At 38.1% G+C, this 27,656-nt stretch overlaps 2 protein-coding genes across 3 annotated transcripts; one reads left to right on the plus strand and one right to left on the minus strand.

The window, feature by feature from the left end:
• Positions 1-162: 162 nt before the first annotated feature.
• LOC127420453 (LETM1 domain-containing protein 1-like) lies at positions 163-7,924 on the plus strand. Of its 2 annotated transcripts, XM_051662758.1 has the most exons (9): positions 163-295; positions 958-1,112; positions 1,854-1,969; positions 2,040-2,122; positions 2,227-2,413; positions 2,549-2,650; positions 3,691-3,843; positions 3,955-4,051; positions 5,862-7,924. In XM_051662758.1, the coding sequence occupies exons 1-9, from the start codon at positions 177-179 to the stop codon at positions 5,933-5,935; spliced, it is 1,086 nt and encodes a 361-aa protein (XP_051518718.1). In that variant the 5' UTR covers positions 163-176; the 3' UTR covers positions 5,936-7,924. The 2 variants fall into 2 exon arrangements, with proteins under 2 accessions (XP_051518718.1, XP_051518719.1); XM_051662759.1 differs by lacking the exon at positions 958-1,112 and having other exon boundaries at positions 178-295.
• LOC127420456 (CD63 antigen-like) lies at positions 7,335-26,240 on the minus strand. Its single transcript, XM_051662765.1, has 8 exons — positions 26,076-26,240; positions 24,890-24,973; positions 13,758-13,940; positions 10,918-10,992; positions 10,737-10,832; positions 8,527-8,670; positions 8,235-8,318; positions 7,335-8,082 (listed from the first exon to the last, which is right to left on the minus strand). Exons 2-8 carry the CDS (start codon positions 24,965-24,967, stop codon positions 8,017-8,019), a joined length of 726 nt encoding a protein of 241 aa, XP_051518725.1. The 5' UTR covers positions 24,968-24,973; positions 26,076-26,240; the 3' UTR covers positions 7,335-8,016.
• Positions 26,241-27,656: the final 1,416 nt, after the last annotated feature.

Consider the following 27,656-nt stretch of genomic DNA (forward strand, 5'->3'; position numbering starts at 1 on the left):
TTACGTTCATTCCAACATTCACTCAAGTTCTACGGTAATCTGGCGGCACGAAACTGGAGTGCGTGCGCATTACATACAAAACACCCGGTTATTAGAGCAGCCAATCACAGCGCAGAGCCCGCGTTGCATTTTTTTCAAGACACGCCCACGCCGAACTGTCAACCTCTCAGTCCAAGATGGCGGTGTCCTGTACAGGGGTATGCCGCGGGGTTTCAGTGGTCGTACTGTATGGAATACGACCTGTCGGGGTCAAAGCATGTCTCAGCACACCTAGTCTGGCGTCCAGACAATCAAGGTACTATACATATATAGTCTAAAATAAGCGATCATGTTAAAGGCGGTGACTGTATACCATAGTCTTATATCCAAGATGACATGTCGTTATAAAAAGCGACTGATGTCTATGTTTTATCATTGATCTTGCTGGTGATTCCACATAAAATGATATTATTTATTGTTCTTGGCCATATCAAATATTATTTTATTGTATCGGACTTAATAGGAAGTACTGTACTACATGCCCTGCACTACTGTGGCATTTTTATTTATAAGTATTTTAATTGTCACATACACATATTAAATTTGTCCTGTCTATCTATCTATCTATCTATCCATCCATCCATCCATTATCTATCCATCCATCCATTATCTATCTATCTATCTATCTATCCATCATCTATCCATCCATCATCTATCCATCCATCCATCCATTATCTATCTATCTATCCATCCATTATCTATTTATCTATCCATCCATCCATCCATCCATTATCTATCCATCCATCCATCATCCATCTATCTATCCATCCATCCATCCATCCATCCATTATCTATCCATCCATCCATCCATTATCTATCCATCATCCATCCATCCATCCATCCATCCATTCATTATCTATCTATCTATCCATCCATCCATCCATTATCTATCTATCTATCTATCTATCTATCTATCAGTTTGTGGTTTGTTAGGCACTATTCACCTTCACAAGCAAGGCATGGGATTGGTCGAAGCATCGTGTCCAGACTCAAGTGGGCCAATGAGAAGTATGAACGATTCCTGCAGCGGCGCTTTCCTCGCTTTTATGTTCTCTATCACACCTTTATGAGAGGTGAGAGAAGAGAAGTGAACATTTTTTAACCTTAAAGCTGAGTATGTAATTTCTGCGCCACCAAACGGAATTGCAAATATAAACTTTGTTTTCAAAACAGCTTTCTGAATACGCCCCCCGTCGGCCATTGGTCAAACAGTCAGGTAGCCCGCCCCCGAACTCACACCATTGGTTGAGGAACGTTGCTGGGGCAGGTCTTCGCGGGTCACTCAAAACCAACAGAGCAATTTTCATCGTGTAGTGTTTACAGTTTGCGAGAAAATGAACATATGAATGACTATGGAATACTAAATAGAAAGTATTTTAACCACTTATATACAGTATATATCAGTGATTTTAACACAGAAAAAATGACACTTCCGTAGTCCCTGGGTTCAAAAGAATAGTTCATCTAAAAATGAGTTATCTGTCATCGCCTCATGTTGTTCCAAACACATATGATGTTCTTTCTTCCGTGGAACACAAAAGAGATGTTAGGCTGTATATTAGCGTCAGTCACCATTCAATTTTATTGCATATTTTTTCCATACAATGAAAGTGAATAGTGACTGAGGCTGTCATTCTGCCAGACATCTCCGTTTGTGTTCCATGGAAGAAAGAAAGTTACACAAGTTTGGAACATCTTGATGACAGATTTGTAATGTCTGGTTGAACTACCCCATTAAACAGTTTGCACACTCAAAGAGTCAAATGTCCTGGTGCAAATGTGATTTAATTTTGACACATTGTTTTTGTGTGAAGGGTTTCGGCTGTTGTTTCAAGACGCTCAAGAAGTGAGAAGAATCAAGACCCGAATGCTCACCGATAACAAAGACCACCTGACACTGCCTTATCATGAGATGGAGAAACTCAGGCAGGTGAGTTGCATAAGTTTATGAGACATGTTAGGTTGCTTTTACGAACATATTAAGTGTCTGTGGCTTTCAGTTCCGCAGGGACATGATCAAAGCAATTCCCTTGGTCATCATATCAATACCTCCTTTTGCCAACTATTTGGTCTTTATCTTAATGTGAGTATTCAGTGTGTTCCACTGCTGAATAAACAGTTAGTTCCTTTTCACAATCATTAAGTGTTTTACCTCTTTGTTGTTTAAACTTCACCCTCTATCACCAGGTACCTCTATCCTCGCCAACTCCTGATCCGGCACTTCTGGACCCCACAGCAGCTTGTGGAGTTTCAGGGAGTCTATCATACTCAGAGGGCACACCACCACTGGGCTATAGTCAAAGGACTGGAGAGGACAGCAACTTCTGTCCAAGATAGCCGACTTAAAAGCCACCTTATGGAGCTCTGTAGTAAGGTAGCCTGGGCTCAACTTTACCATCAACATGTTTTATGGTGTTATGTACTGTATGTGTGAAATAGCCAGAATGTTTTAGCCAGTTTTTTTATTCACCTTTGGAGTTAGTCTTTGAGTATATGTGTGTGTCTGCAGGTTCGAAGTGGTGTTCATCCTGTGGTGTCTGATGTCCATGCAGTGAGAACATTGTTCTCTGGACCTCCCTTAGGTGTGAGGAGAATGTATGCAGATCAGATGGTGAGCTCCCATTTGTCCTGAATGTTTTGTTGGTATTTCCTGTATATCTAAAACAGGCCGTATACATTTTAATGTTCTCATTTGTAGTTTTTTAATGTTGCACTTGTACAAATGGCCAGCAAGTTGCATAATTACTAACTATACTTTCTAGGAATAGTTCACCCTAAAGGAATATTCTGTAATTATTTACTAATCCTTATGTTGTTCCAAGCACATATGGGCTTTACTTTTTTATGATTATTAAACTATTTTTACTTGTTAAGTTTATTTGTATTATTATTATTATTATTATTATTTAATTGTTTTTTTAATTATTATTACATATGCTATATTTACAGAGGAATACAAAAGGAGAAATTTTGCAGAATGTATACACTTCTCTTTTCCGTTACAATGACAGATCACAGTGACGATGGCTGTCAAAGTCCAAAAAGGACAACAACAACAAAAAATACAGTAATATTGTAGACTGTAGTAACAATAATTTTTCTATAGTAATATTGTAGTAACCATGTTTTTTGTTTTGTTGAAAACCATGGTTTTAATACAGTATACTATAAGCAAGGTTTTACTATAGTTTACCATGGTAATTCTTGTGGTTACTATGTTTTTTTAAAACCATAATAACCACACAATAATGAATTTTATTAGCATAGTTTTCGTTTTCCTATATTATTACTATGGTTTTACTACTAATATCAAGGTTAAAATATGGTTACTATAGTAAAACCTTGGTACATTTATTGCAAAGGAATGCAAACTACTGCTAAGCTATTTCAGATAAAGAATTCCCCTCCTGTCCTCTAAGGGGCTCTGTAGTTCCTTAAAAAAAGCTGTTGTAGAACTTACAATGATCTGTGTCCTAAATTTCTCCTTTTGTGTTCCACTGAAATGTTTGTGTTCCATGAAAAAAATAACAGCATACGCATTTGGAAGGACATAAGGGTGAGTAAATAATGACAGAATTTGTGGATTAACTATTCCTTTTAAATCTTTAAAGTTTGAAGCTCAGTCTTTGCTTTATTATTTTTTGTTTTCAGAGACAACTCTGTCCATTGCTCTTCCTGACACCACGCCTCCCAGCTTTCTTGATTAGTCGACGCTTGAATAGACACGCCTTAGAACTCATGCAGCTTGACCGTGCCATTGTTCGATTAGGCTTGCACCAGTTAAATGATGTAGAGCTCAGAGAGGTCAGAGGTCACTTCCATAGCACCCTTCTTTTGCCAATTACGATCTTGTAGCGTCCTTTTATTTAGTGTTTTATGGGGGATGTTGTCTCATGTATACAACATGTCTTCCAGGCATGTTATGCGAGAGGGCTGAATACAGACCGTCTGAGTCCGGGACAGTGCCGGGAATGGCTCACACAGTGGTTGCAGTTCTCAACACATCTCAAAGGTATGTGGGCCATGAGATCAAGGCTATGTTCAAAATAGCATACTAACATACTACTCTTACTATTTCTGCAGTGTTGTGCATAGTGTGGGAATTTTCTTTATGCATTTAATACCCAAATGACCAACTACATTTGCCAAAATGTGCAGTATACAGCAGAATACACTGCACAAAATACTGTACCCCACAATGCACATGATTTCCAGTGTGATGACTAAACCGTAAGTAATGAGAGCTGTGACATTTTTGTGATTTTATCAGAAAATTTAAAGTTATTATTTGATTGAACAGCCAAAAGTTATTTTACACAAAATGTAATTAAAGTGCAACATAACCGTTTCATTTCCAAGATGATAACTGGACACCACTTACATGCAAAGTGATGAGATCATGTGACAACATTGTAGCATACTGTTTAACTTTTAGGCAGTATACACTATATACTGCACAGTATTCATTAAGTACTAAGCTAGTTATCTTTTCATATGCTCTGAATTATGCTAAAATGAAGAATTTTACCATATTTTAAATGGTTAATTAAAGGAATAGTTAAACAAACAAAAAAAAAATCTCTCATAATTTACTCACCCTCATGCCATCCCAGATGTATATGACTTTCTTTCTTCTGCTGAACACAAACAAGGATTTATAGAAGAATATCTCAGCTTTGTAGGTCCATACAATGCAAGTGAATGGTGACCAGAACTTTGAAGGTCCAAAAAGCACATAAAGGCTGCATAAAAATAACCCACATGACTCCAGTGTTTAAATACATTTCAGAAGCGATATGATAGGTGTGGGTGAGAAACAGATCAATATTTAAAGCTGCTGTAAGCGATTTCAGCCGTTCTACTTCCACGAGACTGAGCCGTTGAATTAGCCACACCCCCTCTTTCCAAAACCCCACACTCCAAAGATAACAAATGAGCTTTATTGAAACTGACATCGTGCAGAAACGATTGTTTAAAACAACAGCAGCAAAATAGCACCCTCAACAAACGACTGTTATGAACAACACGGCTTAAAAATTGCAGTAAGCCTCAATAATTCAATACAACTACAATACTATGAGAATACGCAAAATGATTGACAGGTCGAAAGCATCATTGTCCGTGGACACATTTTTATTTGTGTGTAGTCTAGTGCTGTTACAGAGACCGGTGAGATATCTCATGACACTTAATTAATATTTTTCAAGGAGTAGGAATTTTTTTGCATACCTTTCCATGAAAAAAATCGCTTACAGCACCTTTAAGTCCTTTTTTACTATAGATTCTCCTCCCTGCCCAGTAGGTGGTGATATGCGCAAAGAATGCGAATCACCAAAAACAAAAGAAGAAGAATGTGGAAGTGAAAGTGGAGATTTACAGCTAAAAAGGACTTAAATATTGATCTGATTCTCACCCTCACTTCTATCTCTGAAGATATGGATTTAACCACTGGAGTCGATTGGATTACTTTTATGCTGCCTTTATGTGATTTTTGGACATTCAAAGTTCTGGCCACCATTCACTTACATTGTATGGACCTACAGAGCTGAGATATTCTTCTAAATATCTTTGTTTGTGTTCTGCACATCTGGGATGCCAAGAGGGTGAGTAAATGATGAGAGAATTGTAATTGTTTTGGGTGAACTACCCCTTTAAGGGTTTGTTGTTTAGAAATTAAGGAATTATTATTACATTATTATTATTTCCTTTAAAGAAATATAGACTAATGGAAGAAACCCCATTTTGTGAAAGTCATTTTGTTGCACTATTGGCATGACAGTTATTCTGTGTTGCATATTGTGACATTCTGTATCCTTCCTCAGAGTCTGAGACCTCCCTCTATCTGCACTGTATGGTACTGCTCACCGTAAACTACCCCAAACACCCACATCACTGACCTCGGAGAGCCACATGACTTCTTTCCCTTGATTGCAGTGACCGAAAATAATGAAAACCCCACCTAAGGGCAAAATGATGTGGGAACAAACATACTCTCATGTTTAGATCCAAGCAGCACACCATAAGACCAAAGCTTTATCATCGAGTCATTTTGCTTAGTAATGTGTTATATTTCGTTGTGAATATTTCAGTTTCTGCAGCAAATATTTTTATAAAGGGGCTGTCGTGCTTTAGACTTGTTTGGATATGTATCCAATTTTGTTTGCTTTGAGTGGTGAACATATAGGGGGATATTATTGTGAAAAGATGGCATCAGGATCCTGGAATTTGTGGAACCTTTCAATTTTTCCTGATTAGTGACACACATACTAAAAAGAAAATCGCATTTATACTGTGAAAGGCTATAATAACAACATATGATATAATGTTATATGTGCCATATGCAAACCAACTCATTGGTCTTATCTTGTGACACATTCATTTGGAAAAATGTAAGACATTATTCTACTAGCAATAGTTGCTTTGGCCATTCATGTTTATTCCCATTTTAGCTTTAAGAAGTACAATATCAAAGCTGTGCGCAACAATTTTTTGACTGTGGGAACTCTGAAACTGTTTATACTCTGCACTGACTGAAAGACAAGCACCATCTTCCATCTCATTCATTTTTCTTGGGTAGTAGTGGGAGAAACAGTCTGTCTTGAGAGGTTTAAAATATCTAAAGCACCCCAGTTACTAAGATCTAAGATTTTGATAACTGGAAAGACGTTTACATAGCCTATATAGAGATACTGCAAATATGGTGTATTCGTAATTATATTGTTACACTAAATTCTATTATGCAGCATATACACGCTTTAATTACATTTATTTATTTTTTAGTACTTAAAACTACACAAGAACACTGCACCTTGTTATATCAAAAAAAGAAATTGGTCGCTGTGCACAGGGCTGTTTGGTCAAAACATTGTAGTTAGGTTAATGCTTAGGTACATGTAACTTGAGGTAAGAGACATTTAAGAAAATGTCCTGAAATAATCATCTTATGCAGCCTTTAACAGGTGCCTTTTTATTCATGAACACTGGCGCAAACATGGTGCAATATGTGCCGTTTTCTTTTTAAGTTGCCAATTGTGCTGCAATGTTGAGATATTTTATATAAATATACAATTCTGTTTGGTTCGGTGTTTACTTGTGTTCTGTGAAACAATAGGCAATGCAGTATGACAAGATCTGAACTGACTTCTATTAAAAGACTTCTGAATTAATGTTCTCTGATTGCATCTTTCATCAAACAGAATTGATTTATCAAGCACTGTAGCACAGTGTGTAATACACAAATTAGTAATCATGTTTACTGATAAGCTTATACTCAAAAGTAAAAAATAAGGACGAACTTGTTTGGAACATTTTATTGGTTCTTTCTATGACATTAACATTCTATTAATTTATTACATTTGCCATATCTGTTATTCACTGACCCCAAGTAAAATGTGGTCAACATGGCGGTAAAGGATAAAGAGCAAGTCTAAAACAAAGACTAAAGAAAGAATACTAATAGTACTTAAAGGAATATTCTGGGTTCAGTACAAGTGTTAAGCTCAATTGACAGCATTTGTGGCAATAATATTGAATAGCACAAAAAATTCTCAACTTTTTGGAGGGTCTAAAGGCAGAAATGTGGAGCTTATAATTTTATAAAAGCACTAACATTAAATATTCTGTTAAAACTCATTTGTGTTAAGTTGTTTAAATTGTTCTTTTTTGTCATTTTAGGGTTTTAGGGGCAAGTCAAAATACATTTTGTGGTATTTAATGTTATGCTACAAATGCTGTCAACTGAGCTTAACTTATATTGAACCCGAAATATTTGAACAACGCAACAACTGGAGACTAGTCTCCTCAATAAGTCATAGAAATATGGCACAGATATTCCACTCCCAAGAGTATTGTCAACTTGTACAGTAAAGAAGGAAAAAAAAAAAAAGGACGTTTGTAAAACAGAATTTAAAAAGTTTAAGTGACAGGTTGGTCCCGTTGCCCAGATCTGGCTGGGAGAAGTGCTGTGATTCAATGTGCTCACATGACTTCATAGCCACTGCGAATGGCTCTCATCAGAATGCAGGCCAACACAATGCCTGTGATCTACAAACAGAACAATAAGACATTAATGTATTTGTTGGCATATATAGAGAGAGACAGGGAGAGAGAGGGGAGTTTGAATTGATGACTGTATGATCAAGGGCATGTAACAGGGAAAAAACATCTTGAATTTTGAAAATCTTAAAGAGTCTCACTTGAATGAATGCAATGACCAGAGCTCCTACAGCAATCCACAACATACTCTTATTCAGAAGGGTCTCCAAAGCAGGCTGACATCCCTATATAACACAAAATACATCAGTACATCTAATTCTTGTGCATCCTACACACCCATTCAATAAACAATCTGAAATAATCAAAAACAGATTAAAGAATTTAAACAACAACAAAAACATTTTCCCCAATTTTTGTAGACTTGCTTTTAAAATGCCAAAGTACAGAGCTGTCAGATAACCACTGTGATTTCCTATACATGGAGTTTCTTACATTGGTGTAGATTTTGTTGGTATCATGGATAGCTCCTTTACCACAATTATCAGTCATGTTTTTACAGCAGGAGTCTGGGACTGAATTGCGGCTTGCGCTGAAGTTCACCCAATCATCAGATGAGTTTGCTCCACAGCACTTAAGCTAGAAAAGAGAGTGAGAGAGACCACAAATTCAACCTCATTTCTTATTTAACTGGCCTCCTTGAATTTGAGCCACACCGATTAATCTCTTGCGACCCCAGCGTACACATGCGTGGTTGTATTTTGGCTTCGCTAGACGCAGCGCATAATTTAAATTCATTTAAACGGACTGATCTCAGTTCAGGAGACTCTGTGCTGTCAGTAAAGGGTTAAACGTTCCATGTAAGGAGTCATGTGACCAAACAACATGGCACCGACCACAGCAGAGTTTGTCTTTGGGAGAAACGGCAACAAACTACATCTGGTAAGAAACCTCATTAAGTTTTTTACACTTAAACCTGTTTGAGTCTCTAGTTTCATCCGATATGCTATTTTTAAAATGAGTGATTTATTGCAAAATGCCGCGCTGATAAACACAATGTACACTAATGTGTACTTTAGTGCACTTTTTCCTTAGAAATCCTACATTTACTGTGCATTATCACATTGAGAATCAATGAGTTCATCCAAAAGCTGAACATTTTTGCTTTCAGAGGCTTTACATGGAGTTAGGATGAAAATGAGGTGCATTTCAAACTGTTCTGAGACCAGTGCAGACAGACAGCACACTGGAGGTTAAGTCGTTCACTAAAAAGGGAGCATCCTATAACTCTCTATGCAGCATTGAAGTGCATTCAATCCAAACTTCCTATCAAAAGTTCAGTTTCAGGCTGCAGCTGATGTTTGGACCACTCAACATGTTTGGCAAACATGGGACAATGGTAATCCGTACTTAGATTCAGAATTTATAATGTATCATTTTAATTTTACATGGCTGACAGTGATTGGATGATGCTGGACATTACGTTTAATCAGCATTATGCTAATTTCTGATGTAATGTCTGTAACGTCTCAAAAACATGAATGACCAACACTCCCGGAAACATAATAAATAACTTTTATAATAACTTTTATAATCTGACTTTCTATAGCTTGGTATTATTTAAAACTTAGTCCTGCTGACCACATATGTGGATTTTGTTTTGCATGTTTATTAGGTGCTACTAGTTACAAATCAAAAAGGGAAATGGAAAATGCACACAGCAGTCACGCTCTGGTCTCAGGAGGTTAAATAAAGCTACATGGGTTTCTAACTACCACCAACTGTGGTTTGAGTGATCAGATGACCCAAGACTGTTAATATCAGATATAGACAGTGCCAGAGTCAGTAGGAAGTACAGCACATGGTGTAAACTGAAGGGCAAGACATTTAGCTCTTTGACAACACAAGAGGAAGTAGGATGTCAGTTTAACATCAACAACTGCACTGCAAAAACAAGGCTGGTGAGATGTTTCAGACAAAATATCATGTGCATATTAAAATGGCCATTATCTGTTACTATATAAGCTTCCTGGCATTAGAATACGAAAAGTGACCAGGTTTCCCTCTTAGCCCTGATCACCGTTTACACCTGGTAGTGAAATGTGGTTTCCTGTGACCACTTTTATGTAGTGAGAGATCTATGCAGTCACAAAATCAGAATCAGTCTGAATCATACTGCATGATGACAAATGCAAAAAAGTAAAAGAAAGGGTGAAAAAAATACTTGAATTTTAATCTAATCACACGTTAAATTTCAAGCAGAATTCTCAGATATTTTATTGTAGTACCTGTATTAAATGAGCTTTGGATATGTATATTCACATAATCCATGTTGCTGCATGTTGACATCAGCCATATTGAATTCGTTCCGGTAAGACTTGTTCATGTAAATTAATGTGCTTTTTAAAATTTCCAATTAGACAGTTAGTTAACCTGCACATAGCCGTAAAGGTTAAAACCATTATTTTATCACAGTTCTTGATTGACAAGTGAGTGAGTGGTCCTTCGCTGATGTTGGAGCCCATTCGGACACAACAAGTGCAACGTGCACCTCCGAGTGTAGCTGAAGTGGACAAATCTTAAAATGTTTCGAACCCAGTTTACACCTGTATTTTGAGTTGTCCCATTTCAAACGTATGTCCAAAAACAGATGTTAATACCAAGTGTAAACAGCCTTATTTAGCCACTGTTAGTGGTTGACCAACCTCTTGTTGCAAACTATCAAGGGCTTTCTGGGCCTCTTTTGAAGTGTTGTATCCTGCAATCGCTTCTTTGAAGCCCTGGTCCAACACACCACTCAGCTAAAGAACACAGAGATAATCATGAGACAAATGTTACTGGGAAACAGGTTAAAACCAATAGAGTGCAGATGAGAGGCAAACTCACTTTCCCACGAAAGATATATGCAGCAATGGCACCTGCAATTTCACAGATGATGATGATGGAGAGAATAACAGCAAACTAGGAAGAAACAAAGAGATGAGAAGTGACAAAAGGTACAGAAAGACATAACAAGGAATAGCATCTTAAGTTTTAAAAGGATAGTTCATCTTTATTCACCTGTCATCATTTAGTCAACCCTTTATGTTGTTCCAAACACAAAAGTAGATGTTTAAGTCTCAGTAATCATTTACAGTCATTGCATTTTTCTATACAAAGAAAATTAATGTATGAGGCTGTCAGTCCATAACATAACAGTCTGCCCATCATCTCCTTTTATCGTCCAAAGAAAGAAAGAAAGTATTGCAGCTTTTGAACAACATGAGTGTGAGTAAAAGGAGGCAGTTCAATTTGAACTAAACGTTTAAACACTACAGTTAGTTTGTTTACAGCTGGTAGCTGCTGCACCAACTTTTAATTGACGTTTAATTGCACATTCTGAGTCACAATTTCATCTTTGCTGTTTGTTCTTCGTTTTAGTCAAATGTGCAGGTACATATTTTGTATTCATCAAAAAGATTAGTGTAACCATGAATCTGGTTAAACCTGTTGGACTTGACCGTGTCAACAGCGCAAACACTGACATGCTGCAGCTTTACTGCAGCCAATGTACAAACAAAAATACTGAGGTTTGTACACAGCACTAATGTCTGGTTTCACCATGCACAAGTGTAGCGTAATTGGTACTAGGTTACAACTTGAGCACTACTACATTTTAGTGTGTTGGACAGCTAAACTGTAATTAAAATAAAATGCCCATGTATAAACAGTGCATTTAATTGACAATGTGTCACATTGGCTCCATGCAAAATAAAAAAGGGGACAGCACAGAGTATAGAATGAACCAATCCTCTTTATCTAGAGTAGTGCGAGAGGTTTCACTAGACTTGTGTCATTATATTAACTTCATATGCATTTCAGTTTCAACTTGTTACAACCAACTGCACAACTTTCAATAATACTTCCTGTTTACCCATTTGAAGGCTGCTTATTGGATTAATACAGGTACACATCACACTAAAAGAATAAGCATTAGTTTACAGAGTGCTTATGATCTATGAGGGCAGCCTTGCAGTAAGAACAATTAGTACAACCAAATGCAAGGAATATTCCGGGTTCAATAAAAGTTAAGCTCAATCAACTGCATTTGTGTCATAATTTTGATTACTGTAAACATTCATTTCGACTCGTCCCTCCTTTTCTTTAAAAAAAAAAACAAAGATCTGGGTCACAGTGAGGCACATGGAAGTGAATGGGGACAATTTTTGGAGGGTTTAAAAAGGCAGAAATGTGAAGCTTATTTTATTAAATCTCTTACATTAATTCTTCTGTTAAAACGTATTATTTGAGCTGTGACATTCTTTAAATCATAATTTTTGCAGGATTATGGCGTTACGTCATTATGGAAACAAAGATTGAATATAAATTTGGATTAGCATATAATTGGATATTACTTTACACCGAAAATGTTAGTAAGTGATTTTATCACACTAAAATCACGTTAACACTTTTATTGTTTACATCATGCGGCAATACTTTTGAAACAGTGAATATTTTAATGTTTACGGATTGGGCCCATTCACTTCCATTGTAAGTGCCTCACTGTACCCAGATTTTAGTTTTTTTTTTTTCTTTTAAAGAAAAGAAGGGACCAATCAAAATTTGAAGTAATAAATCAACATTACGCCACAAATGCTGTCGATTGCGCTGAACTTGTATTGAGCCCGGAAGTACGGAGTTAATTAGACTAAATACTAGTAGCCACTAGTATGAACTTTACGTTCCAATTTAAATAAGACCGGCTGGTGCAATCATAACCAGTAGACCAGGGGTTGGCAACCAATGCTGGCACGCGGAGGGGTAATCACTAGCACACCAGCAATGGCGAGAGAGGAGCAGACTATATTATCTATATAAATTCCGCACCTGCATTCCAATCTACATCTTCTTGATGTAATCCTTCCTCATGATCACGATGGGAGGCTAAACAAAAAGTTAAAATGTGAGGAGACTGCAGTATACCCAACAGACTCGTGCAGCGCGTGCAAACCATTTACGCATCACGAGCCTGCAACGCTTGACTTTCGGTTAACCGCGCGAGTAAACGCACCCACTTTGCTTCGGTCAGGCTGCATGGATGACAGCCTACATTCTGTGTTTCATTTGTTTCTTTTTGCTTTCAGAACAACACATGATGTAATAAGGAAAACACTACTATTAATCCTTGAGATTTCCAACCCCGCATACAGGTAAACCATGGTCACTGTCAAAATTACATTAAACGATTAAAAGGAAAACAAAGCCACATCGTGGGGTTCAAAAATCTATTCAAAATATAAATTAAACCTGGAAATAAAGTTTTAGGATTTTGCAGGTGCGATTCACTGAAAAGGGCTAAACAGTTGATCGGCTAGTGATGCGCAAATGGCTTGCACGTGCAGCGCGAATCTCGTCACATTTTAATAGCGTTTATCCTCCCATTCAGCTGATGAAAACACGCTGTGTGATCATGAGGAAGGATTACATCAAGATGCAAATTGGAATGCAGGTGCGAAAAACTTCATATAAGTCATTGACCAGGAAAATAAAAAAAATGGCACTCCATGTCAAAAAGGTTGCCGACCCCTGCAATAGACCATTTCCTTTAAATAGGTGCAAAATGGTCCAATCACTAGTTCATATTAACTTGGTTTCCTGCAAAGATAAATACTCATGACATGTACTGAAACTCAAAATGATATGTACTAGAAATCTATAAATCAAATTTTTCTGTTCCACATGCTTACCGTTGTGACCATGCAGTAATTCTCCTTCCAGGCTCCACAGCAGCCAAAGAAGGCAATGAAGAAGATGATGACTCCCACCACAATGAGCCATACGGCAGGACTAGTAGATATATTGGCGACCGCTGTGTTGCGGATATGAACGTAAGCCACTATTCCCAGAACTGTTAAGGCCAGGCCACACAGCTAGACAAAAGAGAGACAGAAAGTAGGAAAATCAGTTTGATACAAAACAGCCAATCCACATGACTCTAAAGACTGTTATAGTTTTCAGTCTACTGCACCATCAAGGAAACTTTACAGTGAGCAGACAACAGGCAATAATAACTGCCAAACTAACATTTTAATAATACAGAGATCCTCATCCACACAGAAACATAAACTAATATTAAAAGTTAGTGATAATTGGCCAAAGGCCAATAAATCGGCCAATATTCTGAATTTTTTAATTATATAACATCTCATTTAAACTGGCCTGCATATCAGAGCCACGACAAACATGCAGGAGCTTACAATGTTCAAAGTGCTCACGTGTTTCATTATATATATATATATATATATATATACACACACACACACACACACACACACACTCACTGAGCACTTTATTAGGTACACCTGTACATCTATTTATTCATGCGATTATCTAATCAGCCAATCATGTGGCAGCAGTGGAATACATAACATCATGCAGATACAGGCCAGGACCTTCAGTTAACGTTCACATCAACCATCAGAATGGGGAAAAAAATGTGATCACAGCGATTTCAACCGTGGCATGCTTGTTGGTGCCAGACGGGCTGGTTTGAGTATTTCTTGATTAAGGCACTCATTCTGCCAAAAACAAAAAAACATCCAGTGAGCGGCAGTTCTGCAGACGGAAACACCTCGTTGATGAGAGGTCAACAGAAATTAGCCAGACTGGCACGAGCTGACAGAAAGGCTATGGTAACTCAGATAACTACTCTATACAATTGTAGTGAGCAGAATAGCATCTCAGAATGCACAACCCACCGAAGCTTGAGGTGGATGGGCTACAACAGCAGAAGACCATCTATTAAATACTTCTACATACTTTCCACAGCAATTTGTATTTTCTTTAAAAAAAATTATTCTAGAGCAGATTATAGGTTTTTTTTTTTTTTTATAGCAATGGTGAAATTTGTTCAAATATACCACTGTACCAAATAATGTGCCATTGTTTTTTGGTTATTAAAATCCCTTTATTCAACATTAAAGAGAATGCCTATACTAATATCTCCTCTACCCATCTTTATACTACCACATTATACTCTTGATTAAGGCATTTATTCTGTAAAGGTTGCTCAACTTTTGCTTAAATTAAATTAAGATATCAGACATGAAATTGTTTGTAGTGGTCCAAATCTTTTAATACACTCAAAAACACTGGCTCTCAAAGTCTGGTTATAATCCTATGTAAAGCTTGAGCAAATTAGTTATGCATTACCATTGACACTGAAATAACATACTGTTGAAATGTCTCCTATAAAGTAGGAGTGAAAAGCAAGTCCACAGCTGAGCTAAGTGTAGGCTCTTCAGTAATAACTAGGCTTATTTTTGGCTGTATACATGCAGTATGTACATATGGACGTCACAAGCGCTTGCCAGCCGACAGACCTGATCTACTTTTATGACTACACCAGAGCTTCTGGAACACCAGTGTAAATATTTTAGGGAATAATTAGTGGCAGCAGGTACCTACAAACACGGAAAAAAAAAACAAAAGAGCATATTTCACTCTGCAAAGGAAAGCAGGATTCATCCTCCCTTTGTTTCCTCTTGTTTTTTTTAAGTGGAGAAGATACAGTAGATTGCAAAACTCTGAATCAACAAGTGAAAATGCTTCCATTTTGCACTCTTTCATAATTTAATACAAAGTAGGGCTGTGAATCGATTACATTTTTATTTTAACTAATGAATTGTAAGATTAATCATGCTACATTAAAACAACCACAAATATAATCATAAATATATTTACATTATACTTTGTCACAAAGAAATTGGTGACATTAATTTTTATGATTTTAATATGTACATTAAAATGTTCGTTTTTTTTGCAGACAGAGTTCATTAAGACACATTTTTACTGATAAAAATCTTTGATAAAAATATATGCATAATATATGCCAAAAATTAGTGGACATGCTGTAATTTAAAGTTGGGCAAAATCTCCTGGTGTTATCCAGTGGACTTTTTTAAAATAATAGGATCAAATTTGATCCTAATTCATTTCAAGCTTTATTGGCAAGAGAAACTTAATTGTACATTGCCAATGCGTTATAAGCACTGTACAAACAGATATAAAGCAAAGTAAATTCTGAAGGTTAATTTGCTGAAGTTTAAAATCTCAAAACTATTATTTTCTCTGGCTGCCATTCAGTTTGCACAGTCTGTTTCGCATTTGACTGGTTAAGATGTCAGTGGGTGAGCATTTTCAGGTGATGCGAAGAGATACGGCAGCTTGCCCGTATCTCTCCCACACCTGGCTCACCGCTTGCCGGTTAAGTCTCCATTATCCATACAGTAAATCCACTCCCTTGTTTATTATATCTGGAAACTGCATTGCACGCAATGAATAAGCACGCACTGCTCCACATAATCAGTTTCTGTGCTAGAATGTGCGGCTGAGTTGAGCGTGTACCTCCTGGAAATTTATATATGCCAATTTTAGCCACAGGAAGTGGAAAAACGGATTCTGCATTAATTGTGAAACAGTCAACTATTAAATCTCAGAAATTAACAAGTTAAATTTTCCAGCCCTAATACAAAGATTTTCATTAAAAATTATAATATCAGCATAATTTTTTGAAAAAGCAAACAGCAAAGGGGCACATAGCAAATACTGAGATTCACATACATTTATCAACCTTTTACTCAAATGGTTATGCTGATAAAATTAATAATGTTGATTACCACAAAAAATTATTTCAACTTGTCCCTCCTTTTCTTAAAAAAAAAAAAAAAAAAAAAAAGAAAATCAAGGTTACACTGAGGCCAATTTTTGGATTTGGGTTTAAAACGAGAAATGTGAAGCTTATAATTTAATAAAATTACCAGCGGAGAACCTCCTGGTGTACGCCGACTTGAGAAAAGCCATCCTGCAACGGGTCGGCTGGACACCCGAGCAGCAGCGGCAGTGCTTCCACTCTATGACCATTGGCGAGCACGGCCTCCCGTTTGCCTTCGCCCAACAGCTCTGGGACGCCTGCCGTAGGTGGTTGCTTGCTGAGCAACGCGACATCGAGCAGTTCATCGCTCGACTTCCGAGAGGGACGGTGAAATGGGTCCAGTGCCACCGTCCGGCGTTGCTCCAAACGGCCATCCAGCTGGCAGAGGACCACATGGGGGCGCATTCGGGAGCCGGCAAGCCCCGAGATCCTTCTCTCTCTCTCTTTCTCTCTCGCTCTCATTTCCTCGTCTCCCCACCGCCCCCTGCTTTCCGTCCTGTTCCTCCTCCCCAGAAACGGGGAGGAGCCCCTCACATACCGGCTCCTCGACTCTGGGGATACCCGCCGGTTTCCCCTGCTCCTCTCCACTCTCACTCCCAGGGTGGTGAACCTGTCACGGGCACGGAGCCTGGGCCGATCTGTTGGGGCTGTGGGTAGCCTGGGCATTTCCGGGACCAGTGCCCGCTGATGGAGTTGGGCACATTGGTCCCAGACGCGCCGCAGGCTGCCCCCAATTAACCTGGGATGTACCGCATACCCGTGAGTATTAAGGGGAGTACATACCAGGCCTTGGTGGATTCAGGTTGCAGCCAAACCTCCATCCATCAATGCCTGGTTCAAGATGTGGCTTTGGGTGTTAGTCACAAGGTGAAGGTAAGGTGTGTGCATGGGGATAGCCATGATTATTCTGTAGTGACCATGACAATTCAATTTCGGGGACAAAAGCATCGTGTCGAGGCTGCAGTTAGTTCGCACCTGACCTATCTGCTAATTTTGGGCACGAATTGGTCAGCGTTTTCCACTCTTAAGGGAAATTTGTGCAGATGGGTCCTGTAACAGAGCATCTCAGTGTGGGATTTGTGATGTGCTGGCTGGGGAGGCAGAGCCCGTGCCATCTACATCAGCTCCACGTCAGGATGACGTAAGGGAGGGGGAAAGCCTTTGCGCAACATCTCAGCACGTAGTGTTGCGGAGGCACTCTTCAAAATGATCTACCGAGTGGGGATTCCGAAAAAAATTCTCACTGATCAAGGCACTACTTTTATGTCACGTACACTACACGAGCTGTACAAATTATTGGCCATTAAATCAATTCAGACAAGCGTCTACCACCCGCAAAACATGATTCGTAAGTTCGTGCACCAAGATGCTCGGAATTGGGATAAGTGGCTTGAACCCCTGTTATTCGCAGTTCGAGAGGTCCCATAAGCCTCCACGGGGTTTTCCCCATTTGAATTATTGTATGGGTGTAAGCCTCGCGGTGTCTTAGATGTCGTTAGGAAAAACTGGGAGGAGGGACCTTCAAACAGCAAAAACGAAATTCAATACATTCTTGACCTGAGAGCAAAACGCCACACATTGGGGCAGCTATCACAGGAGAATTTGCTACAGGCTCAAGAACGTCAGACCCGGCTGTATAACAGGAGCTCGGCTACGGGAATTTACACAGGGAGATAAAGTCCTTGTATTACTACCCACATCAAGCTCTAAATTACTTGCAAAGTGGCAAGGGCCATTTGAGGTCACACTGCAATTCTGGGAAGTCGATTATGAGGTTAAACGAACGGATGGGGCGAAGCAAGGCAAATTTACCATCTCAACCTCTTAAAACCGTGGAGAGAAGTGGTTCCTGTGGCCTTGGTAATGGTGGTACCGGAGGAGGAGGAGCTTGGGCCGGAGGTGTGCGAGTGGTCAGAGCCATGCCAACAGGCTTTTATGCAGGTGAAAGCTGAGTTTGCAGTGGGCTGTTACATGCTCCTGATTTTTCTCTCCCTTTTGTTGTATAGGCTGACGTGTCGGACAGGGGGTTGGGAGCCGTGTTGTCCCAGGTGGTCGAGGGGGAGGAGTGCACGGAGCTGTACATCAGCCGTAAGCTTTCGGCAAGAGAGGCGAAGTACAGCACCGTTGAGAAGGATTGTCTGGCCATCAAGTGCGTGGTCCTCACCCTTCGGTACTACCTCCTGGGACGGGCTTTCACACTCTGTTCGGACCACGCCCCGCTCCAGTGGCTCCATCACATGAAGGATACCAATGCGCAGATGACCCTTTGGTATCTGGCTGTTCAGCCTTAGTTTGAGGTCGTCCACAGACCGGGGGCGCAGATGGCTGTCGCAGACTTTCTCTCCAGAAATGGGGTTGGGGGGGGGTACTGGGCAGGCCAGATGGCTCCCCGGCCTGAGTTGGTTGATGGGTGTATGTGGTAGTTGAGGCGTGGTTGAGCGACAGTTTGTGAATGGAGAGCAAGATCAGGAGATGAGAACGGTCAGGATCATCACCTGGCAGTGATTGTCTAACAGCTGTTTGTCATTGCAGTAAGAGTGGAAATGGGCTTTTAAGAGCGAGCCAGACACCAGTGAGGGGGAGAGAGCTGCACGGAGCAGAGTGTTCCAGCGTGTAATATTTCTGTTGTGCTGAAAAGCATTATTGAGTGTGTACACTGAAAAGTGTGATTTTGGAGTCTGTGAAAGTGTGGGAAATAAAGCTTCTTTTGAGTTGGATCTCGCCATCTCTCGCTTCCTCCTTTTCCATGAAAACTAAGAACTTTGTTAATTTTCTCGAAAACTGTAAACACTGTGTGTCGCTATGAAAATTCCTCCATTTGTTTTGAGTCTCATAAGACACAACAACACAGAATTGACCAATGGCATAAGGGCCCAACAGTGGCATCCAAGCCCCAGCACTGCCAAAATGCCACTGTTGGGCCCTTGACCCTATCTGCTCCGGGGCGCTGCATCATGGCTGACCGGCACTCTGACCCCAGCTTAGCTGGGATATGTGAAAAAAAAAGAATTTCACTGTATATGTGCAAATGTATAATGTGTGATAAATATAATTATTATTATTATTATTATAATTATAAATTATTATAAGTTGGAGGTGGGACTATCTTTTTTTTGATCAAGAAAGCTGTTTTGAGAAAAAAAAAAAAACGTTTATTTTTGAAATTCCGTTTGGTGGTGCAGAATTACACGCTTCACCTTTAACTTGTATTGAACCCAGAATATTCCTTTAAAATTATAAAAGAGAATAAAAGACTTTTTTTTCACTGTAATGATTTTTTTTGCCCCACTGTACGAGCTTGACATGCCAGGAGTGTCTTATAGCATAAAGGAGCACATGATGAGGTAAATATAGTGTGGTTTAAACATTTATTATCAGTTAATATTCCTGCTAGGCTTTAGCATTACATCAGTGAATGTGTCACAAAAACATGTTAACAGTCACATGGAGAAGTCACATGATGCTGTCATAAATATGACATCAACCATATGACTGTGGCTGAACTTTACAATTTCTCTCTCTCTCTCTCTTTCAGTAAGAAATATCCATGAGAGAAATGAAATTTTACTAATCAAATCATCTGTGCAAACCTGGTCCTGTATTACTTTTACTTTTCCCAAGTCAAAAGAATTATGTTGGCGCAAAACTAAAATAGCTGTAATTCTCCAAAACAATGGAGTTGTTCATGTATGAATGTCTGGATTGTAGTTGGGGTATGAGAAAATGCATCCAACATGAATTTACAAGATTAAATAATTGCATTAAAATTTCAACAGTTAAAAAGGAATGGTTCAAAGTATGTTCACTGATATTGTTTAATCTCTAAAATAGGCTAAAAGGTTGAAAATTTGTGATTGAAATACATCAGATCTCACACTTTCTAACATTACAGATGTGAATTTCTATGTTGAACAAGATTTAACCGCAACAAAGATCATGTTGCCAAAGGAAGCATATTTAAAGTTGCAAATGTGTGAAAACTTGACCACACTCTCACCACAGTATATGAGAGAAACAAGATGTTAGCCTATACAAGTAAACAGCCATTAGCACTATGAACCTAAGCTGAGCTTATGAAATACATTCACATTAGCCTGGTAACTGTTGAGATTTGTAGAAGCAAGAGGTTTTGTTTTTTTCAGGAAACATACCAGTAAAGGCTCAAGTTACAATTGTGTATGTGGTGAGCAAGCTAACACTGGGAAACGCTACACCCAACAATGTCAACACCACCAGAACATGCCAGATGTGTGGAGAAAGCAGAGATAGTGCTTTAGTTGAGCAATCTAACTTGCTATGATAAAGTGTAACATTTCCACGACCAAAAATGAAATCTTTATTAGTCAGCTAATAAAATACAGCTACGTAAAAACCATTCTAGTTCTCAACGTCAACCAACAACTCGGGAGTTTACAACAAAATTAACTTCCTGCATCTGCTATTTTTACCCGATTTACAATGTGATTAATACCTTTAGGGGTATTTGCACTTGGGTCACTACATGCATTTTTACTGATCAGATAATCATCCGATTGAATAAGCACATTCTATTTACACTTGGCCACATTAAAAAAAAGCTTTTTTTTCCCTTTTTGTTTTTTACTAATTTATATATTTTTTAAGGTTAATTACTTTCATTTAATTATTATTAGTTAATATTTTCATTACTTATTTAATTTCACATCATGGCAGTTTGTCTGAAAATTCACAACACGTCCGGATGTCTAACGCACGATTTACACATGGTCAAGAGCAGGTGTACATTTTGTTCGTACCAACTAAAGTTTCGAAAATACGAAAACTTTCATAAATTCAAGAATTTGTCAGAACGTGTTTATGAACGATTTACACAAAAACTTGTTCTGCACATGTTTCATGAATGAGGCCCATTGTCAGTGTTTAGCAATCTGCATCAAATAAATTAAGAAAAAAGTTGTCTCTCCAACAACGTGCATCCGTTCCTTTCTTTGTAATTCTTAACTGCGCAACACAAGCCCTATGCAAATATTCGGTAGCTGCTGTTATGTTTCACATTTTCCCTATGCTAGCATAGCGCTGTTTGGGCAGAGTTAAGTTTACATATATGGCTTGAACAACCAGACGTATTTACACTTAACCGAGTTTTGAATGGAATGCATCTCAAACCACCTCTTGAGGTTTACATTTACACTTGGTCTTTTTATGATCAGATAGCTATCCGATCAGTAAAAACACTTGGTGACCAAATGTACATACCCCCATAGATTAGAGTGTAGCCTAGATTATAAAACTGGAACACAATAATTTAAATGTGACTTGAAATCCAACTTTACTGAGTTATAACATTGTGCGTTTAAGTTTAGTTAAGTTTCTAATAAACTTTAAGTTAATTTTAAGTGTTTTGCACCAACTTTGTGGTTTAGAAAGTGTAAACACGCTCTACTATACACTGCCTGGTTAAAAAAAAAAAAAAAAAAAAAAAAAAAAAAAAAAATTACAAACTCTAATATTTCGTTGGACTGCCTTAACTCCGATTACGGAGTTTTTTCAACAACATTATGCAACATCGCAAAATTTATTTTCATCCCAAGTTGCATTAATTTTTGGCCAAGATCTTGTATTGATGATGGGAGAGTCGAACCACTCCGTAAAGTTTTCTCCAGCACATCCCAAAGACTTGCAATTGGGTTAAGGTCAGGACTCTGTGGTAGCCAATTCATGCGTGAAAATGATTCTTCATGCTCCCTGAACCAATCTTTCATAATTTGAACCCGATGAATCTCGGCACTGTCATCCTGGAATATGCCCGTGCCGTCAGGGAAGAAAACAAATCCACTGATGGGATAACCTTCAGTTTATTCAAGTAGTCAGCAGACTTCATTTTATTGCCGCATAACGTTGCTGAGCCTAGACCTGATGAATTGAAGCAACCCCAGATCATAACACTGCCTCCAGAGGCTTGTACAGTGGGCACTATGCATGATGGGTGCATTGCTTCATGCGCTTCCCTTGTTACCCTGATGCACCCATCGCTTTGGAATAGGGTAAATCTGGACTCATCAGACCACATTACCTTTTTCCATTGCTCCACAGTCCAATCTTTATGCTCCCTAGCAAATTGAAGTCTTTTTTTCTGTTTAGCCTCACTAACAAGTGGCTTTCTTGTGGCCACACAGCTGTTTAGTCCCAACCCTGTAAGTTCTCGTCACATTGTTCATGTGGAAATGCTCTTAATTTTACTATTAAACATAGCCATTTGTTCTACTGTGGATTTTTTAAGATGTGACTACAAGCGTTCATTCAAGATTTTTTTCAGACTACATCTCTTCTGCGAAGCTGACGGTTCACCACTCTTCTTAACCCAATTCCAGTGATTTCAGCAATCTCCTTAGTTGTTTTCTTTGCTTGATGCAGGCCAATAATTTGCCCATTCTGAAACACAGTAACATCTTTTCCACGACCACAGGACACGTCTCACGACATAGTTTATAAGAAATAAGAAGCTACACACTGCATCAGTAAGGATTAAAAGAATTGTTACCAGCTGAAACATTTTAATCACTCCAATAATAATCCAATCATAGGCTCTTAAGTATCTGCTTATTTAAATCCAAACCGCTACTTGGCCAGGCAGTGTATACGGGCAATAACGCATCTTCAACTGCTCAACATAAATAAAACCTGAGAGAAAATGTTAACAAATATGGCCTTCATAAGACCCAATGTATGTGATCTATATGCTAGCACTAAATAACAGTACACTTAATCATCTGGACACTGACATTGTCAGGAAATGATCCATCCTGTTGCGTAATTTTTGGCCTTGCTATCTGAATCACCACAAGAGGAATCTCATTCGGCCCCCCCCCCCACCCTTTAACTCCCATGAATGGTAAAAAAAGAAAAAAAAAAAAGAAATAAAATTTGTAAGTTCCTAGGTACTATCAAAACTTTGAGGATGTAGGTAAGAACAGTAAGGATCATCGCTTCATGCGCCTCCCTTCTTATCCTGACACGCCCATCGCTTTGAAATAGGGTAAATATGGACTCATCAGACCACATGACCATTTTCCATTGCTCCACAGTCCAATCTTTATGCTCCCTAGCTAATTTTTCCGATTAGCCTCACTAACAAGTGGCTTTTTTGTGGCCACACAGTTGTTTAGTCCCAATCCTGCAAGGTCTCGTCACATTGTGCATGTGGAAATGCTTTTACTTTCACTATTAAACATAGCTGTGAGTTCTACTGTTGTTTTTTACGGTGTGACTTCAAGCGTTTTAGTGATCTCCCATAACGATCATTCAAGATTTTTTCCGACCACATCTCTTCTGTGAAGCTGACGGTTCACCACTATCCTTCCAGGTTTTAATAATGCGTTGGACAGTTCTTAACCCAATTCCAGTGATTTCAGAAATCTCCTTAGTTGTTTTCTTTGCTTGATGCAGGCCAATAATTTGCCCCTTCTGAAACACAGTAACATCTTTTCCACGACCACTGGATACATCTTCCGACATGGTTTTTAAGAAATGAGAAGCTACACACTGCATCAGTTAGGATTAAAAGAATTGTTGCCAGCTGAAACATATTAATCACTGCAATAATGATCCAATCATAGACATTTAAGTATCTGCTTATTTAAATCCAAACCGCTACTTTTTTTTTTTTTTTTTTGGCCAGGCAGTGTATATGGGCAATAGTGCGTCTTTGACAGCTCAACATAAGTAAAACCTGAGAGAAAATGTTAACAAATATGGCCTTCATAAGACCCAATGTATGTGATCTATATGCTAGCACTAAATAACAGTACACTTAATCATCTGGACGTCAACAGTGCCAGGAAATTATCCATCCTGTTGCGTAATTTTTGGCCTTGCTATCTGAATCACCACAAGTGGAATCTCATTCCCCCCCACATGAGACTAAATTGGAGAAGTAGAGAAAAGATCTACATAAAACAAAATGTTGTTTTTGACTTTTCAAGTCAAAGTCAGTCACAGTGGTTTTGATGCAGCATGAGTCTGGATGAGTTAGCATTATCCAAGAGTTCCTTTTTTGTTTTATCAATCTTTCACAATCAAGCCTGTTAATAACATGCAATAAGCCAATGACAACTGTGAGAAATGGATCAGCAGTTAAAGCACATACCCTGGCTGATGTGAAAAACAGACTTTACACTCGCTACTCACCCAGAAGATGAAATTAAAGAAAAATAGCAGGTATTTGACACATTTTGCTCCTCCTTCTACAGCCATGGCTTTTTTCATTGGATTCTGAAAATAAAATGCAAGGAAAAATACATAAATGAAGGCAGGTCACCACACCCACTGGCTTTAATACCTGGAAGGTTAAAAATACATGAACAATATAAATAAGTTTATTGATATGACCTAAATGAGGCTAATAATTAACTGCATATTGTTAAAAAGTCAAATAACCTTTACAAACAACTTTAAGAAACCAAAAGCACATGGAATAGTGTCTAAGGGCAAAGCTATGTACAGTGGAAAGACCACAAAGTGGCCTTTAAGTATGTATAAGCTTTATAAACTGTTGGCATATACTCAGGAACAAGAAACAGAGCCTAAAACTGTGAGAAAGGTGAAACTGGGCTTTTACCACATCTGAATGAGATAACGAGATAAATACTAAGAGTTCTGTTAAGCCATTATTAGATGGAGAGTTCAAGGATATTATCTTTTCTGTGTTTTATATATATATATATAAAACAGTATATATATATATATATATATATATATATATATATATATATATATATATATACTTAAAGGGCTATTTATGTTGCTTTACTGTATCGGCAAAGCAGTTGAAAATAAAAAAAGTTTCTTTTATGAATATGACGACACTCAACGGTACTTTGGGGTTTTTCTTGTTTATCACCCTCCTCCTCCCCGCGCGTTATGCAAGACAACTTTTCTCAACTTTTTCCCAGGTCATCTCTTCAACTTAAGAGGGTTTTTTCCAGTATTTTCTGATTAAATAAAATGTTGGCATGTTTAAACGTAATTAATATGAACGTGCCAGTAGTTTTGTAGTAGTTCGAACTGTCTCTGGGCCTCACTCGCGTTTAAAAACGCGAAGTCTTTCGAAATTCAGTCTACGACACGCCACGAGATCCTCCATGTGAAGGAAACAATGTGGACATTCACTGGGTAAATAAAATTACCCTCAGCGTGTAATTTCGATTATTTCTAGCCTAAACTAATTACTTAAGATAACAAAATGCCGATTAGTCCCGATAAACGATGAAAAAAAAATTGTGTGGTTCGTTTCAGTCTGGAATGTTCTTTTTTCGGTTAAAATTTAAATAAGAGAAGACGCGGGAAAGATATAAATGAGAAATGGAACGCTTACCTTGAGTCAAACGTGTTCTGTCTTGTGTTCTAGAAACCTGTAGAGCGGAGAATTAAACTATGTATATCCAAGCAGCGGTACACGGATATAAGTAGTTGATGTGTATTGTCTAAAATATGGTCCCTCCTAGAACTGCACCCCACCCCTTACTGCAGCTGCGCGTACTTCTTCGGAAAATTCTTCCAAAGAATTCTCTAAGGGGGTTTCTACATTTACAGCCACAGGGAACTGCAAGTTTTTCTTTTCAAACCATTTTCAATCATAACTATCTGTATTATCAGGACCGTAGCAAGTGGGGTGAAAGGTGGTAATGATTCAAGGGAAGGGGCCCAGAACAATGTACAGTCAGGGGGCCCAGATTACCTTGCTACTAGTATTATATTAAATAATGCTTATCAGATCATAAGTTAAAGTTCATCCAAATGATGTTTTCTTTCTTCTAAGGGATTCCACCTCATGGAAATGACCTAAAACACCCTAAAACTCTTAGATTTACTACAATTGTTTTAGTTTATAATAGGTAACAGTTGTCACACGTAGGGTACAACGGGGCTAAAGGCCCCCGGGGTAAAAGGCACGTTTGATTTTATTTTCTCTCAAAACACTAAACATCAGCAAAAACTACCGGAGTACTTTCTTTAACACCTGTTTGTCACTATACACTGCAAAATATTCCTGATTCATAAGGTCATTGCATCAGGTGCGTATCAGCCACGGGGGACGTGGGAGTCAAAGCACTCGAGCCACTTGGATACATTTAAATCCCACAATGCACAAGCACAGAGTAAAAAATAAAATTGTGCACATGCACAATTGTCATTCTTGTAATTGATTAAATTATTTATTCAGGACCAGCTTGTGCTCAGTCTTTTATTGTCATGTGTGAAACAGAAGATGCCCTATATTTTTGCAGCTAATCTTGCAAAATTCTGCAATTATTTTGCAATATTTGAATCTTTAAAATATTACAAATATTAAAAGTAAATAATACATATATATTTATATATTTATATATTATAATTTTAATAATTGTTAAAATGTTGCGAATTTATGTAGCTAATGAGAATTTTTACATTTATTTTAAGACAAAATACTTATCATTTTCAGTTTTGTTCAAGTTAAAGTTTTTTTAAACAACTTAAATAAGTGAAAGGATGGTATTTGGGGTTAAAAGTCCCCCTGTCACAAGGGTTAAAGGCACCTATAAAACACATTGTGGGGCGAATAGATTTATGAAAATTTTTTAAAGTGGGCTCACATTGACTAATCCAATCACAATGGAGATTAATTTGTTTACTTGTGATGTTATAAAATGCCAAAAGTGTTTGAAATTAACAGGAAATCATGCACCCTTTTCTGAAGTAGTTATTTTGAAGAAGCATTATCATAATTTGTTACTCAAAAAAAAAAGCATCTTGCTGTCTCAAAAGTATTAGCCTAATTTGAAAAACTTTGCCCTATAAATACATGCCCTACTGTATATTTACACAATCACTATAACCCCCTGGGGGCCTTTTTAAATTGATTTTAATCAAAACAACCTTCCGTTATTATTTCCTTTCAAACAAATTATGTGGCTCC

The sequence above is a fragment of the Myxocyprinus asiaticus genome, chromosome 29 (assembly GCF_019703515.2).
Source record: "Myxocyprinus asiaticus isolate MX2 ecotype Aquarium Trade chromosome 29, UBuf_Myxa_2, whole genome shotgun sequence".
NCBI classification, from domain to species: Eukaryota; Metazoa; Chordata; class Actinopteri; order Cypriniformes; family Catostomidae; genus Myxocyprinus; species Myxocyprinus asiaticus.

Excerpts from the sequence above, each read along its gene's own strand:
- LOC127420453 (XM_051662758.1), top strand. The coding sequence starts at position 177 with ATGGCGGTGTCCTGTACAGGGGTATGCCGCGGGGTTTCAGTGGTCGTA. Across the intron at positions 3,844-3,954 it reads ATGATGTAGAGCTCAGAGAG|GCATGTTATGCGAGAGGGCT; the intron begins GTCAGAGGTCAC and ends CATGTCTTCCAG. Across the intron at positions 4,052-5,861 it reads GTTCTCAACACATCTCAAAG|AGTCTGAGACCTCCCTCTAT; the intron begins GTATGTGGGCCA and ends ATCCTTCCTCAG.
- LOC127420456 (XM_051662765.1), bottom strand. The coding sequence starts at position 24,967 with ATGAAAAAAGCCATGGCTGTAGAAGGAGGAGCAAAATGTGTCAAATAC. Across the intron at positions 10,993-13,757 it reads ATTACTGCATGGTCACAACG|TTTGCTGTTATTCTCTCCAT; the intron begins GTAAGCATGTGG and ends GTTTCTTCCTAG. Across the intron at positions 10,833-10,917 it reads CATATATCTTTCGTGGGAAA|CTGAGTGGTGTGTTGGACCA; the intron begins GTGAGTTTGCCT and ends TGTGTTCTTTAG.